The sequence below is a fragment of the Lemur catta genome, chromosome 1 (genome assembly GCF_020740605.2).
Source record: "Lemur catta isolate mLemCat1 chromosome 1, mLemCat1.pri, whole genome shotgun sequence".
NCBI classification, from domain to species: Eukaryota; Metazoa; Chordata; class Mammalia; order Primates; family Lemuridae; genus Lemur; species Lemur catta.
Window position 1 is genome coordinate 95,721,966 of NC_059128.1, and position 18,147 is coordinate 95,740,112.

Below are 18,147 nucleotides of genomic sequence, written 5' to 3' on the forward strand. Positions count from 1 at the left end.
TATATTTATATTACTGTATACATTTACTATTACTATAACTAGGCCCCATGAAATTGGCGTAATGAAAGTGATAAAGAGGAATAAGTATTGGAAAGTCTCTTAATATTTTACTAAAAAAGTTAGGGGGGTAGAAATACTCCAATGTGTAATAACCCTAGGATCTTTTGTTTGTGTTGTTTATATTGTTTTACACTATTTGCAAGATTTTATGCTCATATTTAGTTTGTCTGCACTGAATAGGTAGTTGTTCTTATTCTTATGAATAGGTAGAATGAAATAAATCCTAAATTCACATTTATAGTTTCCAAGCAGTATAGATACCAGTTGACATTGGTATATAAGTCAAAGCACTTTTTAAAACATACACTCATTCCCTCACAATAAGTCTTATTGTAAAGACTTATATTTTTAACTCATTGTATAAATGAGGAAACTGAAGTGAGGTTAAGCTACCGAACTGTCAGTGGACAAGCGGGATTGAAACTTGTTTCTGACTCTGAAATCCTGTGTTTCTTAATTTACTGAATTATACCTTCTAGAAAAGTGTCTGATGCCTTTTAGACTATTGGATAAGACATATTCTTGAGTAGCCTAGAATTTAAAATTAGGTTGTTTTTGCACTTCCTATTTGTGCATTTCATTGTATGTAAATTTTACCTTAAAAGGAAAAGAATACTGAGCTATACTTAATGAAGTGTTTAGGGGGAAGTGTACTGATGTCTGCAGCTTACATCGAAATGCATTAAAAATGAGATGGCTACAGGGATGAATAGGTATGTAATAAAGCAAATAGAGTTAAAAGTTAAGTTTAAATCTAGGCAGTGTTCACTGTACAATGATTTAATCATTTTGCATGGTTGAAAATTTTATAATAAGACATTGGAAAAAAATTAAATGTAAACCCACTGAGGAAAAATTGGGTTGTCTCTAGTGCATTGTTACTGATTTGTTCTAAGTTGTACTTCCTGAGCAGCTGCAGTAATCTTAGTGCTGTGTGATATAAAAAACAGAAAACTAGAGACTGTTCCTGCCCCAGGAGCTACTGGTTATAAATAGACAGAGATAAAGATTCTCATTTCTAATTGGCCTCTTCTCTTTTTCAGGGTTATACATAAATTTCCGTCACCTTTATAAACAGCGCAGACGGCGCTATGGACAAAAAAAGAAAAAGACCCACTAGAAAGAGAGATTTAGATGGCTTCTTGCCAGTTTGAGCCTAATCTACGATTCTTACAGTTTTACCTTCTTGTACCAATGTAAACGTTTTTTTAAAGTTACACGATTAAATTCTCAGTGAGGCTATCTTCGTTTTCCCCAGTAACATTCCTGAATTTACTGTATTATCTTAGTGTAGTACTTGCATGACATGGATTCCTGATATCTGATGATAGGTTCATTCTTGTGTATTCAGTTAACAACAGCAAAAGGCTCAGCCCACCCCCGCCGCACCCACCCCACTTCCTGTCCAGTCTGTCAGTCTGGTACCTGCCTGAGATACTCTTTCAGTGCCCTGTCTTTACAGCATATTGACCATTCTTACAGTTGGGATTTGTTCTTTTTAGCTATTGGCTTGTGACAAAAAGCAAGATTATATTGCTCTATAAAGGCTGGTAAAAGTGACTCAGGCAGGACCTAATACATTCTGTACCCAAGCGGTTATTTGTTGAGTAGGGTGGCATTGACTTTTTGAAAATCAAGTAGAGTCATTCATTGATAAAACATTGCTAAGCGAGAGTGGGGCTAGAGAACATGTTTTACGTCAGAATCTTTGAGCCTAACAACATCTGTTACTACGGTGCTTAGCAGTGTGGGCATTGGAGACGCACAAGATAATTTGAGAGAAACCAGTCAGCACCTTGGAACACTATGACCATGTCATTCCTAGCTAAATCAGAACTGTTGTCAACACTAAAGAAAGATGAAACATTATTTAGAAAGCAATGAGATTACAAGAGTGACAAACTCAAATGACAGCAGGGGTCAGAAGGGAACACAAATATGTGGGTCAAACCAGCAGTAATGCAGCTGCTGGCAGTGCAGCCTGTGACAGACTGGCAGCATCAGCGTAGGCCAGCCCTGCCTCCGAATTCTGGCTTGAGCTGTGCACAAACAGAAATGTGTCATTTCCTTCCCCTGTGCTGGCTGAGCCCATTTACTCGAGTACTTGTCTAGTGAGGGGTGGGACTGCACATTTTGAATCGACCTCAAAACCCTTGCTTTCATTCTGCTGCTGATAGACTGGCTTTTTTACCTGTCTGCAGGAAGACACTGAAAACAGAGCAGGAACTTTGGTTGGAGAACCACCAGCTGATCCTTTAACTATGATTCTGGGCGAGACACCCACCAAAAGGGGAATGAAAACAAATCTAGACATATAGTTGGCCATTGTAAAAAAAAAAGTCAGTTTCCTCTGATACATTCCAAGTAAACCAAGTAAAATGTGTTAGAAGTAACACTTGTATAAATGAATTTAAGGCATAAGCTCTTTCTGTTCTGCCATTCCCATTGTTCCTGGGGGAAAGGAGACCCAATGAGTTAATGCTGTTTCACTGAGCCCAAAATGGAAACTTAGATTGACCTAAAACATCTAATTAGCATAGGGAGGCTGATTTTTTAAAAAAATTCCTTGCACTGAAGGGTATTTTGCATGTCTGTAACATCTGTCAACACTTGTGTTTGTACTGATTTCTGATATTCTTTCAACTCTGTGTAATTGGGCACATCAGCTTTGCAGGAGATTGTGCTGCATCCTTGTGGCAAAATTCTGTATTCTCAGTGATTGTTACACCCCCTTTATGCTGTCTGAGAAAGTGAAAAGTTGTGTATTTCTATTAAAACATTTACAATCAAAATTCTGATAATTTGTGTCTAAAGATCATTTAATCTAATGGTTTTCCAGCTGTTAGTGATAAAAGTCGTTCGTTCAGGTAAAATTTTATGTGGCAGTTGAGCACATGAAACTGGAAATAGTTGCTCTGGTTGAAGCCTGAGGAAGTTATACTGAAGGAGGTGTGCGGAGCAAGTGGAAAAGCATTGATGTTCTAAATAAAGCCTTGAGAAGTTGCCAAGGTCATGACTTACCCAAGGTCATGATGCTAGCTGATAAACTGGAACCATACCTGACGTTGGAATCAGCAATCTGTCCGAATCTGCTGGGCAGAATCTTGCTTAGTCAATGAGGCCTAATCAGTGTCAGAAACAAGGAAATCAATATGGAAGCTGAAATTATATTCAAGTGGTAGGGCAGACCAAAAGGCAAAGGACCATTACTTTCACAGTGAAACCATATTATAAAAAATCCAGTATTTTATTTTCATTAAAAAAAATCTTGGAGAAACGGAAATAATTTTACACGTGTCAGCTCTTAAAAAGTCTGTATCTCAAGATATACCAAAAGCACCTGAGGGCTGTGACTACATTATGCCCAAAGTTCCAAGAAAAGTTCTGAAACTTAGTGGTGTTGGGTTTGTACTTAGCAAGCCCCAAACAGTTTGAGTTGCTCATCCCAAGAACAAAGCTTGAAAGTGCCCTTAGAGTTGAGATATAAAACTGGAGCGAAGAGAAGAGCCAGAAAACCCTTGCCAGTCAGGGTTCCTGAGGAAGGTGGGGGAGCTCTGTGCTCATCAGTCATTCAAGCTTCTTAGCAGATGTGCCCATCATGGAGGCAACAGCTGTCTTTGGGGCTTAAAGAGTATGAGCCCCAGAAAGCTAAAGCCCAACCAGCCAGCCACCCTTCAGACTGTTCTCACACTAAGTCACTGAAAACAGCAAGCGTGGCCTTCTGCGGCAGCCTCAGGGAAGTCTTTGGGTGGCTATTCCAGAGGTGAACATACTGGAAACCAAATCATTTTCACCTGAAATGAAAAAAAGGAAGGCTCCAAGAGTTAGCTTCACATTCTGTCGCTGCTGCTCCCAGAGAAGTCTGTATGCAAAGGTGTGATGTTCTGATCATAAGCCGCATACTCGGAGGTGCCAGTACTGGCCAGCTTGAGCTGCTGGGCAGCGTGGGTCAGCTGGAATGCGGCATCGGGGTGGGCTGTGTCGGGCAGCAGTGTGCACTCCCTTTCCAGCATGTCAGCCACCCCTTTCAGGAGGTCCAGGAAACCAAAGGCCAGGGCAGCCTTTCGTAAACGGTTTAGCTCCTAAAACAAGACAGAAAAACCCAGTGTTGTGAAATGTGTTCTCATCACATACTTTCTAAGTGCTCAGCTTAGAATAAGTTATCCTTGACCCTGAACTTTAGGGAGCATTTTTATATGAGAACAGATGTTTATACAGAGATGCCAATAATGAGAGTATGATGGCATAACAGGGAAGTGGTTCTTCTACAGGTGACTGGATCTAGCTAAGGAGGACAGTGAGCTGCCTGCGGCACAAGCTGTCATCATCACAGCTAATGAGCATTTATGCCACATGTGGTATAGGCCCTTTGCATACATCGTTTCATTTACTCATAACTATACGAGCATTACTTTTCCTCTGTTACTCAGGTATGGAAAAGACTTGCCCCAAATCTTGCTCTTAACTCTCTGGTGTCTCTGTGGCAGGGCCTCAGACTGGAAAGACTGCCACAAAAAGAATGGCTGGGCAGTGGGTGGAAGCACAGAAACACGAAGTGCCCCATCAACCACTTTGGAGTGATGTGTGCAAGTTGTGCAGCCTCTCTGGGTCTCAAAGGCCTCAGACCTCACTTACAGAGTGAGGAAGATAACCCCTTCCTTGCCCACTGCAGGGCTGAAGCAGTCAGTTGCCAGAGGCCCTCCCCAGCTCTAACATGTAGGATTATACAAAACCAGAAAAGAGACATGGGTTCTCTGACCACCTCTCTATTATCATCTGTTAAAAAATAGAAAGTTCAGGCTGGGTGCGGTGGCTCACACCTGTAATCCTAGCACTCTGGGAGGCCGAGGCGGGAGCATCGCTCGAGGTCAGGAGTTCGAGACCAGCCTGAGCAAGAGTGAGATCCCGTCTCTACTAAAAATAGAAAGAAATTAGCTGGACAGCTAAAAACACATAGAAAAAATTAGCCAGGCATGGTGGCACATGCCTGTAGTCCCAGCTACTCAGGAGGCTGAGCAGAAGGATTGCTTGAGCCCAGGAGTTTGAGGTTGCTGTGAGCTAGGCTGACGCCATGGCACTCTAGCCCAGGCAACAGAGCGAGACTGTCTCAAAAAAAATAAAAAAGTAAAAAATAAATAAATAAAATAAAATTAAAAGTTCAGAAGAAGGTCCAAGAACATGTGTGTCACCCCGAATAGACCACTGATGACCGTGTGTAGAAAGCTCCATGGGGAGATGGGCTGCAGCCACGGAGTGCCCACCAGGGCCTCTGTGGGTTATGAGCTTCAGTGAGGGAGGGGCGTGGCTGGCTAAGAAGCTCTCTGGTTGAACTCTGATTAAATAAAGCTGCTTTTGCTTGATTTTACCAGCTTGTTACGTAATCAGGTTTGAAGACCACGGTAACAAAGGTAATGAGATAACACCCAGACAAGGCAGCATCTATGTTCTCTGGCAGAGAGGCTAGCCTGAGGCTGGCTGTGTGTGCCATATTTTAGGATTAGCAAGCTAGGACACAAATGACAGCACAGCATACCTTCTGCTGCACTTAATTTAATTTCAGCTGAACACCAGAAGGACGGGAGAAACAAGGACTGAGCTTAAACATCCCCCACTCAACCTCACCCCTGTAACTTAATAATTTCTTCACCAATGGTTCTGGATTAGCTAGCTCTGATTCTGAAGGGCCATCCCCTCTGCAATTCATAAATTTGTAATTTTAGAAGTCATTCCTGGAAGCAGCTTCCCTGGTGTAGTAAGAATGTTCTGGGCAACTCCTCATCTCAACAAGCCACGTACACTGGTTGCCTGGGGTTGGACTGGATACCTGCATGGGAGTGGTGAGGAGGGTTCAGGGCTATGACGCACAGGTCCTTTCAGCTGCCTTCCTCAGCCACTCACAGCAGTACCAATGCAGAAGCCCTCCTACTGTATAGAACAAGGCCATTTAAAACCTTCCAGTTCTTGGATTTTAGGGCAGGAACAGACCTATCACTTCTACTGACTTTACCTGATGAAAAAACTGAGACACAAGTCCTGTGTTTCTAATTCCTGCCCATGTTCACACTGCTATCTCACACGTTTACTACTGTGAACCATTTATTTTGGGCACATCACCTGGGCACACCCTCTTCCATTATAATTCTGACAGTCTCACCTTATAGAATGTCTGTGTTTTTTCAGGTAGTTTCCTTGCATTTCTTAAAATCTTCTGTACATCTGTCTATTAAAGGCAAAAAAAAAAAAAATCCAGTATTAGAATTCTGTGGTAAAAAAGGGGAAAGAATACAAAAGGATGGCTCTAAATGGTAAAGAAATGTGAATGAGAACAGAGGTATGAAGTCAAGATGAGGATCTCTTCCCAGTTAATGTCAGAGTTCTTTTAATAAAACATTAGTAAAGCACTCCCTCCTTCAAAAGGCTTAATGATAAAAGAAATCCCTTAACAGAAATGAACTTGTCTCACAAAAATATACTCGGTAAACCCGTACATCCATAGCCAGCTGCTTCTTTCCAAAGACCATTCAATGAGGAAAAAGTAGTCTCTTCAATAATTGGTGTTGGGACAACTGAATATCCAACATGCAGAAGAATTAAGTTGGACGTCTACATCACACCATATACAAAAAAATTAACTAAAAATGGATCAGAGACCTAAATGTTAGAGCTAAAACTATAAAACTCTTAGAAGAAAACAGGAGTAAATCTTCATGACCTTGGATTTGGCAATGATCTCTTAATTATGACATCAAAAAGTATAGGCAACAAAAGCAAAAAGCAGATAAATTTGACTTCATCAAAACTAAAAATTTCTGGCCGGGTGCAGTGGCTCGTGCCTGTGATCCTAGCACTCTGGGAGGTCAAGGTAGGATTGCTTGAGGTCAGGAGTTCTCTACTAAAAATAGAAAAAAATAAAAAATAGGCATGGTGGTACATACTGTAGTCCCTGCTACTCGGGAGGCAGAGGCAGGAGGATTGCTTGAGCCTAGTAGTTTGAGGTTGCTGTGAGCTAGGCTGACGACACAGCACTCTAGCCAGGGCAACAGAGTGAGACTCTGTCTCAAAAAAAACAAAAACAAAAACAAAAACAAAACGGAAGAACTTTTGTGTGCATCAAAGGACACTATCAAGAGTATGAAAAGACAACCCACAGAATGGGAGAAAATATTTGCAAATCATATATCTGCTAAGGGTCTACTATCCAGAATATAAAGGAACTCAACAACAAAAAGACAAACAACCCAATTGAAAAATAGACACAGGACCTGAATAGACACATTTCTCCAAAGGAGATATATAAATGGAAAATAAGCACATGAAAAGATGCACACTACTAGTCATTAGGGAAATGCAAATCAAAACCACAAAGACATACCACTTCACACCTACTACAATGGCTAACGGAAAATAATGAGTACTGGTGGGGATGTGGAGAAACTGGAACACTTATACATTGCCAGTGGGAATGTAAAATGGTGCGGCTGCTGTGCAAAAGCATGGCAGTTCCTCAGTAAGTTAAATAGAACTACCATCTGACCTAGCAATCCCATTCCTAACTATACACCCAAGAGTACTGAAAACAAGTGTTCAGATAAAAACATGTACATGAATGTTCATAACAGCATTATTCGCAATAGCAAAAGGTAATCCTAATGTTCATCAACTGAGTGGATAAACAAAATGTGCCATAAAATGGGATATTATTCAGCCATAAAAAGGAATGAGGTACTGATACATGCTACAACATGAATGAACCTTGAAAACATGCTAATTGAAAGACGCCAAATACAAAAGGTCACAAATTATATGATTCCATTCATATGCAATGTCTAGAATAGATAAATCCACAAAGACAGAAAGCAAATAGGTGGTTGCCAAGGCCTGGGAGAAGTGGGGAATGTGTAATGACTTGTTTGATGGGATTGAGCAAAGAATTTCCTTTTGAAGTGATTAAAATGTTCTGGAACTAGATAGTGTGTGGTGACAGTTGTGTAACATTGTGAATGTACTAAATGCCTCTGAATTGTACACTTGAAAATCATTGAAATGGTACTTTATGTGTACTGTTATGTGTATTTTACCAAAATAAAAAAAATACGCCCAGGACCAAAATAAAATTTAAAAACTAACTTAAGAAAAACTCAGCTATATAACTGGTGATAGAATTGGTTCTAATTATCCCTGTGACAAGGAGGTGCTGTGGTTGAGGACAGCAGGAAAAACTAAGACCCCGATTTTCCAACAAAGAGGCCTGTGCCCACTTAGCCATGGCAGGCTATGGTTCAGTCTCTGAGAGAGCCTAAAGGGACTATGCAGTCAACAACTACTTTTGTTGTCCAGTTGGCCTGATGGCCTCTTTTCATTTGGCTTAGGCTGGACTCACTGGAGGAACAAATGTAAATAAAGGTGCTCAAAGGAGAAAAAAGTAAGAAGAATGATTTTTAAAACTAGGTATAAATGACTTTATGTCAATGGAAGGACAAATGTCCCTGAGTACCTTGGCTGAGTACCAGGCTTATGTTCTACTGTAGGGATAGGAGAAATAACCATGAAGACTTTTAAATCTTTTTCAAAACTGCTGTTAAAGACAACACCCATTATGTTATTCAATGCCTCACCATGTCAAAAAAATTTTACATTAAATTTCTTTTTTTTTTTTTTTTTGAGACAGAGTGTCACTTTGTTGCCTGGGCTAGAGTGAGTGCCATGGCATCAGCCTAGCTCACAGCAACCTCAAACTCCTGGGCTTAAGCGATCCTACTGCCTCAGCCTCCCGAGTAGCTGGGACTACAGGCATGCGCCACCATGCCCGGCTAATTTTTTCTATATATATTTTTAGTTGTCCACATAATTTTTATTTCTATTTTTAGTAGAGACGGGGTCTCGCTCAGGCTGGTCTCGAACTCCTGACCTCGAGTGATCCACCCGCCTCGGCCTCCCAGAGTGCTAGGATTACAGGCGTGAGCCACCGCGCCCGGCCTACATTAAATTTCAATGTCAGGAAAATATGCCTCCTTAGAAGAATTGACATGCTTCCTTTTATCAGACAAGAAAAACTATATAACCCAACATGTTTCTTGTTTGACCTTGGTAGCAGGAAGCTCAGAGCCAAACTGCACAAATACAATTATCATTTTGCCTCAGGTTCCTGGCACAATCGTGTTCCTTCTTCCTCTAGGATTCTTACTGCTTTAAATTTTGTAAAAAATGATTTTTGCTATATATGTGTTTTACTGTAGGCCACCTCAAATCCTTTCTGAAAATAATGACAAACATTAGAAGTAAATTAATTTCTAAGTATCAAAGGAAAGGAAAATCAAATCAAATGTCTGCCTTCCTGCCCAAATGCCTCCTCCTGTCCGCAGTGGAAAGCAACATGATGATAACATTACCTGCAGGCCACTGGGTTTGATCCAGACAGTCACATTCTGGGCATAACTGCGTTTGTTTTTGGGCTGCAGGGGGAATGGGCTCTTATTGTCATCCTCACCATAAGGGTTTTCTTTAGCATCTTAAAAGAAAAAGATGTTCTTGAAATGACATCTGGCAAAATACAATCAACTACATTTCCAATTAGGCTAGAAGCTCTTTGAATCACTCAATCTTTTATATCCTATTACTTTGCTAATTAAGAAAATCCATTAACTTCAGTCAGGTTGGGGGACCAGTTCTCCACAGAAAGCCACTGATGTAAGAACCCAATCAACTGAGGCCCATGTAAGTGAAAACAGCTTCATGTTTTTAAAGAAACAAGCTTCATTTATCTGCTTTATATAGTAAATATATGTATTTTATAGTAAAATATATACACATATATGGCAAAATACACATTTAAAATGTATATATGTACACATATACTGCAATTCTATATAGTCTAGCCCAGAGCCCTCCAACAGAACCTTCTGTGGTAATGGAGATGTTCCAAACCAGTGCTGTCCAACAGGGTAGCCACTAGCTACTGAGCACTCCCCAGGTGGCTCATGTGACTGAGGAACTGAATTTTAAATTTTGTTTCATTTTAATTAAATTTAAATAGCCTCATACGGCTAGTAGCTACCAGATTAGACAGCATAAGTCTATAGACGTTAAAAAAATTAAAGAGGAAAATTATATATAGCCAAACTAAGGAAAAGGGCAAGAGAAGAAATACTTCTGTTGGACCTGACTCCAGACCTACTGAATCAGAATCTTTTGACCTCACTGAGATTTCAAAACCAGTTCTCTAGGTTTGTTTATTTATTTATTTTGAGTTGACATGTAATAATTGTATCTATTTATGGGATACAGAATGATATTTCAATACGCATATACGATGTGTAATGATCAAATCAGGGTAACTGGCACGTCTATCACCTTGAACATTTGTCATTTCTTTGTATTTTGAACATTCAAAATCCTTTCTTCTAGCTTTTTGAAAATATACACTAAATTATTAACCATATTTGCCCTACAGTGCTATAGAACATCAGAACTTAGTCCTCTCTCATAGCTGTACTTTGTATCCATTTCCTCTCCCTATCCTCTCCTCTCTCCTAGGCTTCCCCAGCATCTAATGACCACAATTCTACTCTCTACTTCTAGGAGCTCAATTGTTTTCGCTCCAACATGAATGAGAACATGCAGTAGTTATTCCAGTTTTACTTTTGTACACAAAAACTTAAATTTGTGAACCACTGCCCTAAGCAATTTCTCTCATTCTCAACATTTTAACTATTGGCAACATACTTATAACTAAAAATTATACCAACTCTGCCTTCTCTTTTGAACTCCAGACTCCTACGGAATTGTTTCCAGGCACCTCCACCTACATCTCATAGGCACAAACTCAACATGCACAAAGTATGTTCTTCCCAAATTTACTCTTCTTCCTCTTTTCTCTATTTCAATTAATATTGATAGTACTACTTTCACCCTGCAGCCCAGATTGGAAACCTGGGAACATCTCAACTCTTCTCTTGCCTTCATTCTCCTACCCAAATACTGTTGGCTCTACCTCCCAAATATCTTTTACCCCCAGAAACTGCCCTGTTCTGGCCTGTATCTTCATATCCCCAGGACTGTCACAATAACACCCAGCCCCTCACCTGCATCTTCATATCTCCAGGACTGTCACAGCAACACCCAACCCCTCACCTCCATCTTCATATCTCCAGGTCTATCACAGTAACTTCCAACCACAGGCCCTTGACTTTTCAAATCTGCACTCCATGGAGCAATCTTTCTAAATGCAAAGTTCTTATCTCTCACTTGGGTTATGGCCATATTGCACAACTCCAGGAGGCACCAGCACCTAAAGCACAAAGTTTCCTCACTGATATCCCTCTGTTCTCACTATAGCCAGAAGGATCTGATCACATTACGCCTCTTCTGTGGCTTCCCAGTATCTGCAGGATCAAGTCCTGGCTCTTCACATTGCAGATAAGGCTTGCTCTGCTCTAGCTACCACCAACCACCAACCTACTTTCTACCCCTCTCACGCCCACACTCACATTTTGTGTTCCAGCTTCCTTCCTTGCTATAGGAGTTCCATTTGCCCAGGATGCCCTTCTTCCTTCATTAGCTCAGCTAATTCTCCTTTTCTTCAAAACTCAGCGAGGATATCTCTCTCTCCTCTGTTAAGATTCTGCTGAGTTCCCTAGGCAGAGCTGATCATTGCCCGCCACAGGCTAACTCTAATTTGTGCCAGTCTGTACTTATTACTCCACTTCCCACTAGACTTTGAGCAACTCCACCTAACTCTTTTATCCCCTAGGCCTGGCACAGAATAGGTTGTTCGGTAGATGTTCCTGAAATTGAAATGAACCCAAATGAGTCAAGGATGACTCCATAGTTGGAGCTAGAACAGCTAGTAGCACAAAGGCTTCAATCAAAAGGAGTAGGAAAATCAGAAGAAGGAACAGTTTAAGGAGAAAGGGGTGGGGGTCAATGGTGTCTGTAGCAAACATGCTGAGCTTCATTCAGACTGTGGCAGAAGATCCAGGTGGAGAGATCCAACTAGGAGCTGGAAATATGATATTTCAAATTCCAAGGAGAGATCAGGTGGGACTTGAGTTACAGATCTGGGGAGTCTGAAACTATTATAGCTGATGAAAGAACCAAGAGAGAAAACTAACCCAAGAGAAGAAAGCAAAGAACAACATGTCAAAACTGTGAGACAAGAGAAAAAAAAGACAAGACAATAAGAGAAGGAAAATTTATAAAAGAAAAAGTCAGATAGGTACCAGAAGCATGTCAGGAAAGCTAAGGGAAAACAGTTTCAAGAAGGAAGATGGATTAAATTATCTAGGAATGACTGGAAATTACTTGGGTTAAAAATAGTACATTAAGAATAAAAAAAATTTATGGAGATTAGCTTTCACTCTAAACAGTTAAAGAGTTTATATTTACTTAAAGTAATCTAAATGTTGGTTCCCCCTGAGCTGTGAAATTTAGGAGTTCAAGCATCAAACTCTCCCTGGGGTTCTCCATGCACACATCCAGCATCATCAGAGACCATCACAAGGGAGATCAGGCAGCTCTCTGACTGCACAATTAGAGATATTCAGAACAGCAGAAAGAAAACAAAGTCAAGATAAATAAAATCTGATCGGGATTATACCTGAAATAGGACCCAACTGTGCCATTTTCCCTAGCCATGGGAGAGGTTCTGGGCCAGGCTCAAAGAGAGACATCATGAGGTTTGATTTCTTCTTGCTGTCAGCTTGGGAGTAGAGCATTCCATGCCATTCAGGACTAGATGGAGAGAAGATGGAAGATCAGAAGAACATCAAGCCTAGAACTGTCAAATTAAATAAGTCTAGTGAGCCTGTGTTTTTCTCCTGAGAGATACAGGCTTCCACTTTGAAATCAGGCATATAACTTTTACCAAAGTCAAATCCTAAACCTGAAAATGTATACTGCTCTCCCATAATATTTCCATTCTTTTGGGACATGCATTATTAATCAAGTTAAATTATGTATATATGGAAATCAAAAGCAGTCTTGAAAGAAACAACAAATTACAAAGGGCAGTAAGTAACTGATGAGGAGTAAAGGCTGTGACCTACAGGTCCTTTCAGCTGCCTCCATGAGTCACTCACAGCAGCACCAACACAGAGAAGCCTTCTAACATAGGGTACAAGGCATCACCCCATTCCTTAAGAGAGACTCTGCCCAGCTTTTCAAAGGGCCCCAGATGATTCTCATATTCAGGGTCAGTACAAGTAGCGTGGGTGCCATGAAATATGGCAGACTAATACCTAATAAGAACTGCATTCTTCTTTTTGGACCAGTTAATTTTAACAGCAGAAGTGGAGCCACGCCTCCTCTGATTAATCCCAACCTTGATCTTCTATATCAGTCAACCTCAGATCATGGCTAGAAGATGATCAGTCACCTCCTCTTTTCTAACAATAAGTATTACAGAAAGGGAAGCAGATAGTTTTGCAGATTTTCAGACTGCAGAGAATATAAAAGCTAGAAGGGCTTTCCTCACAGGGAAGGAATACAGTGGAGTGGTTATGAGTGTAGGCTCTAGAGTCAGAATGCATGGGTAAGAATCCTTGCTCTTTCATTTACCAGCTATGTGACCTTGGGTAAGTTCCATGACCTCTCTAAGCCTCAGTCTCCTCATCCATAAAATGGGGATAATGTTGATGCCTCTTGCATAGTATTGTTGTGAGGGTTAAAATGTGTTAACATAAAAGTGCCTAGAGGAGTGCCTGGTACATAGTAAAATGCTCAATGTTATCAACTTCTTTTTTTCATTTAGTTCTACTCTCTCACGTTATAGATGAGGAGTCTGTGAATCCTGCCAAAGATCCTACTGCAAGCTAGTAGCACTGTTATAACCAGAACCCATATATCTTAGATAGGACAGGATAAAAAAGAAGAAAACTGAGAAAGGATATAATATAAAGGCAATATAATTAAAAGGCTCATTCAATACTTATTCCAGGGGACGATTTAAAGAGCAGTTTAGAGGGTAAAGCAGGTGGATACGGTGTGGCAGGGAGAGGAAAAAGGTGACAAGGACCTTTCTTCCAGAAAAGTCTGTGAAATATTTTACTTCGTGAACTGATTTTCCGTTTCATTCAACCAAATATAAACAAAGTTTCCTACCCTAATTGAACAATCGCCACCATTCCTTCTACTTTTAGGCTGCCATGAAGCAGGACACAAAAGTTGGGTATTTTGCCTGCAATCTGATTGGCTGAATTTTCATCTTCATTGTCATCAGTGATGCCAGTACCCACCTCATCACCTTCTGTAAAAAGAAGAGAAAGTAGGTCAGATTGAGATTAGCTATAAAAGCCCCAAGCCCCAATTACACTCTTGGATATTTCTAGCCTTGAAAGGAAAGTATACAGAATTGTATGGCAATATTATAACAAGTAGGAAAAACTCATTCCAGTGTTCCAATGTCCACATAAAAATCAGTTTTCACATGTTATATGAAGTCCATTTATATGAAATATCCAGAATAAGTCTATAGGTCTCTATAGAGACAGAAAGGTTATTAGTAGTTATCTGGGGCTAGGGAGATGGGGGCCTGGGAGTTGATAAAGAGTACACGGTTTCTTCTGGGGGTGATAAAAAGATGATGGTTGTGTAACTCTGTAAATATAAAAAAAGCCACTTAATTACACACTTTAAAGGGGTGAAGTGTATGGTATGTGAATTATATCTCAGTAAAGCTGCTATACAAAAAAATCCATTTTCCACAGTTCCACTCCGATGCTCATTTAGATGCTATCTTGGAGTTTCAGGCACTCACTTAAACAGAACCAGATACAGAGATGTCAGGCATTTTTTTATTTTTTATTTTTTAAGAGATAGGGTCTCACTCCACCACCCAGGCTGGAGTGCAGTGGTGAGATCATAGCTCACTGCAGCCTCGAATTCCTGGACTTAAGCAATCTTCCTGCCTCAGCTTCCTGAAACTCTGGGATTACAAGCATGAGCCACTGAGCCCAGCCTCAAACATGTTCTTAACTGACAGCTGTCAGGCAGTGCATGAATCCAAGTCCCCAAAGGTAAACAATGATTATAAGCTTCTTTACTGGGCCGGGTGAGGTGGCTCCTGCCTGTAATCCTAGCACTCTGGGAGGCCAAGGCGGGTGGATCGTTTGAGCTCAGGAGTTCGAGACCAGCCTGAGCAAGAGTGAGACCCTGTCTCTACTAAAAAAATAGAAAGAAATTACACGGACAGCTAAAAATATACATATAAAAAAAAATTAGCCGGGCATGGTGAACATGCCTGTAGTACCAGCTACTCGGGAGGCTGAGGCAGGAGGATTGCTTGAGCCCAGGAGTTTGAGGTTGCTGTGAGCTAGGCTGATGCCACGGCACTCTAGCCTGGGCAACAGAGTGACACTCTGTCTCAAAAAAAAATAAAAATAAAAATAAGCTTCTTTACTAGACTCTCTCCAACTCCAGGTTCCCTCATATACCCTGCTGACAGATGAATCTTCCTACAATTAACTTCCCTATGAAAATATCTGCTCAGTCTTATTCAAAGACTTTCTAATTCAATACGAACAGTCTGTCCTGTTTAGCTGTGTATTCAACAGCCCTTACAATATGGCCCTATTCTGCCTTCCCATATTTTTCTTTCCACTCTTCCCCTACATAAATATGTCATTTTGTTCCATTAGTTTCTTGGCAATTATATAGGCATACAGAATTCCCCTAGGACCTTAAAAATAAGGAAAATCTGGTTGTTCTCTGAGAAGAATAAGGTAAATTATAAACACAGTGATCATAATAAGCCATCTGTGGCTGTGAGATTCCATCTGTGAATGTGTGATTGAGTGGTTACAGAATACCCGACACTCCAACTGAGATAGCTGGCCATAAACGGAATGTGATCGCAACTCAGTAAGTGGAAATCTGATTCACTATGTACACTTCTTAGAGAAAGCTGATTAATATAAAGTAGATGGTCAGCCCAGAACAGAGACAAAGAGAATTTTAAAGAGCTAGAGGCTAGCATCCTCTAGAGGGATGATGAATTTGGGGATATGACTTTACAGTTTCTAGAGAGGCATATTCTGCAGTAATGAGAACTCACAAGGGCCTGGATTCATCTATTCATTCACCAGTTTTTACCAAGTATCTATTACATGCTTGGCACTAGTAGAACAAAGAACAGATGTGGTTTATGAAGCTGTGTTTGACTTCCGCATTTATCAGAAGCAACCTTTGGATAACTACCATGGCTTTCTCAGTACGTCTCTACTAGGAAAGCCAGAGCCCTGGATGAGGACAAAGCATTATCATCTCTAAAGAGGACTTCCACTGTAGAGTCACAAACCAACACACGGTAAGTATGTATCAAAATGTTCTCCACAGTGAAAAGCAGCAGAATTACTTTTCTGGTATAGTAGGCAACATTCCATTTTCAAAAATCCAGTCTTGTAACTATTCCTTTCCCCTAAATTCTACAAAATGGGCTATCCTACTATCTAAGATTTAAGAATAACTTTAGATAATAAGATGCTTCATTTGTATCACTGGAATAGGGAGAGAACTCACCTTTGTTAAGTGCTATAGGTAAAACCAGATGTCTGGACAGAACTGGGGGACTTGAAATATCAGCTATATCAATAAATCCCACTATTTCCAAATCTGAAAGGAAGGAATCAACATGGAATTAATTCATACTATGGGAAAGTACACTATTTTCTAAGTATCAATTTCACAAACACACTGCTTAGGTGGGGATTTCACATATGATGGCTGGGAAAGTCATTAGACTTGTCTGTGGATGAGTTTCAGATAATTTGCATTTTAAGTAACCTAGGAAATGATAACTGTCTTTTATTCAATGAATTTAAGTTATATGACAAATCAGCTAAACTTTATTTTTATGAGGCTAGGTCCCCAGCCAAGGCAAAAAGTTTAAAGGTCAAATCCCTCTGTATAGTCAGGGATGTTCAGGTCACCAGAGGGCATCGTGTTCAAACACTTCCACAACAATTTCAATCAGCCTTCCTTGGAGAGTGATGCTATTGCATTAAAAATGTTTCCTAGCCAGTGTGGTGGCTCATGCCTGTAGTCCCAGCGCCTCAGGAGGCTGAGGTGGGAGAATCACTTGAGGCCAGGAGTTTGAGACCAGCCTGGGCAATTTAGTGACCCTGTCTCTACAAAAAAAAAAAAGGAAAAATTAGCCAGGCATGGTGGCACATGCCTGTAGTCCCAGCTACTTAGAAGGCTGAGGCAGGAGGATTGTTTATGCCCAGGAGTTCAAGGCCTCAGGGAACTACAATGATGCCACTGTACTCCAGCCTGGACAATAGAGCAAGACCCTATCTCTAAAAATAAATAAGTAAATTAATTAATTAAAAAATAATAATAATAAAAATGTTTTAAAAAGTTTCCTTGAGAAAGAAATATATCCTCCACAAAACCAAGGTAAAGCAGTCTAAATATGACAATGATTTCTCTGATTTAAAAGCATTTGTTGAAAATCCAAAATAAATAAAAAATAAATGTAACCAAAAGAATTTAAAAAGCTTTTTATGATTACATAATATAAAAACTTACAAAACAATAAAAATTATAAAGAAAAATAGTCACTCATTATTCATCATCAAAGGAAATCTCAATTAATATTTTATTGAATTGCTTTTCAGTCTTTTAGGCAAATACACACCCATATTCTTAAAACAGTTTAAAAAAATCAGAATCATGGTGAGTACATTGTACTTCTCTGGAGATTTGCTGTTAATACCTCCCTTAGCTGAATAACAAATGAGTCAGCACAAGCAGTTAGATATTTATCACTCGAGTAGAAAAAGGCCTACGATATTTTAAAGTAGTTTAAATATAAGCTATAATAAATATCTTAGACTAAAAGTTTATACAGGAAAGAAAACATCTATTCAAAGTTACTCATCAAAAAAGGATGGGAAGGAAGGTGAATCTAACTGATTTGAAGGCAACAAGACATTTTGTACAGGTTAATACACTGTTGTCCAGTCACAATGAAAGAGACGGATGACTTGCTTCAAGACAGCCAGAAGCTAAAGGCACAAAAAATAAAAAGCCTGTTCACGGCTCTTCATTCTAAAACTCCTTAAAATCTGTATACCCAAAACCATGAGGATT

General features: G+C 40.0%; 2 protein-coding genes across 4 annotated transcripts in view; one reads left to right on the forward strand and one right to left on the reverse strand.

The window, feature by feature from the left end:
• The window catches only part of HACD3 (3-hydroxyacyl-CoA dehydratase 3), a 41,606-nt gene extending 38,748 nt beyond the window's left edge, over positions 1-2,858 (forward strand). The window contains exon 11 of the mRNA XM_045541148.1: positions 1,104-2,858. Within this exon, the coding sequence (XP_045397104.1) occupies positions 1,104-1,180 (77 nt within the window). The 3' untranslated portion in view covers positions 1,181-2,858. The remainder of the gene's footprint in view (positions 1-1,103) is intronic.
• Positions 2,859-3,288: 430 nt separating this feature from the next.
• INTS14 (integrator complex subunit 14) overlaps positions 3,289-18,147 on the reverse strand; it is a 31,663-nt gene continuing 16,804 nt past the window's right edge. For all 3 annotated transcript variants that reach the window (XM_045541136.1, XM_045541121.1, XM_045541128.1), the window contains 6 exons: positions 16,573-16,665; positions 14,158-14,302; positions 12,656-12,789; positions 9,450-9,568; positions 6,215-6,280; positions 3,289-4,142 (listed from right to left, as the gene is read on the reverse strand). In XM_045541136.1, the coding sequence (XP_045397092.1) occupies positions 3,891-4,142; positions 6,215-6,280; positions 9,450-9,568; positions 12,656-12,789; positions 14,158-14,302; positions 16,573-16,665 (809 nt within the window). In that variant the 3' untranslated portion in view covers positions 3,289-3,890. The remainder of the gene's footprint in view (positions 4,143-6,214; positions 6,281-9,449; positions 9,569-12,655; positions 12,790-14,157; positions 14,303-16,572; positions 16,666-18,147) is intronic.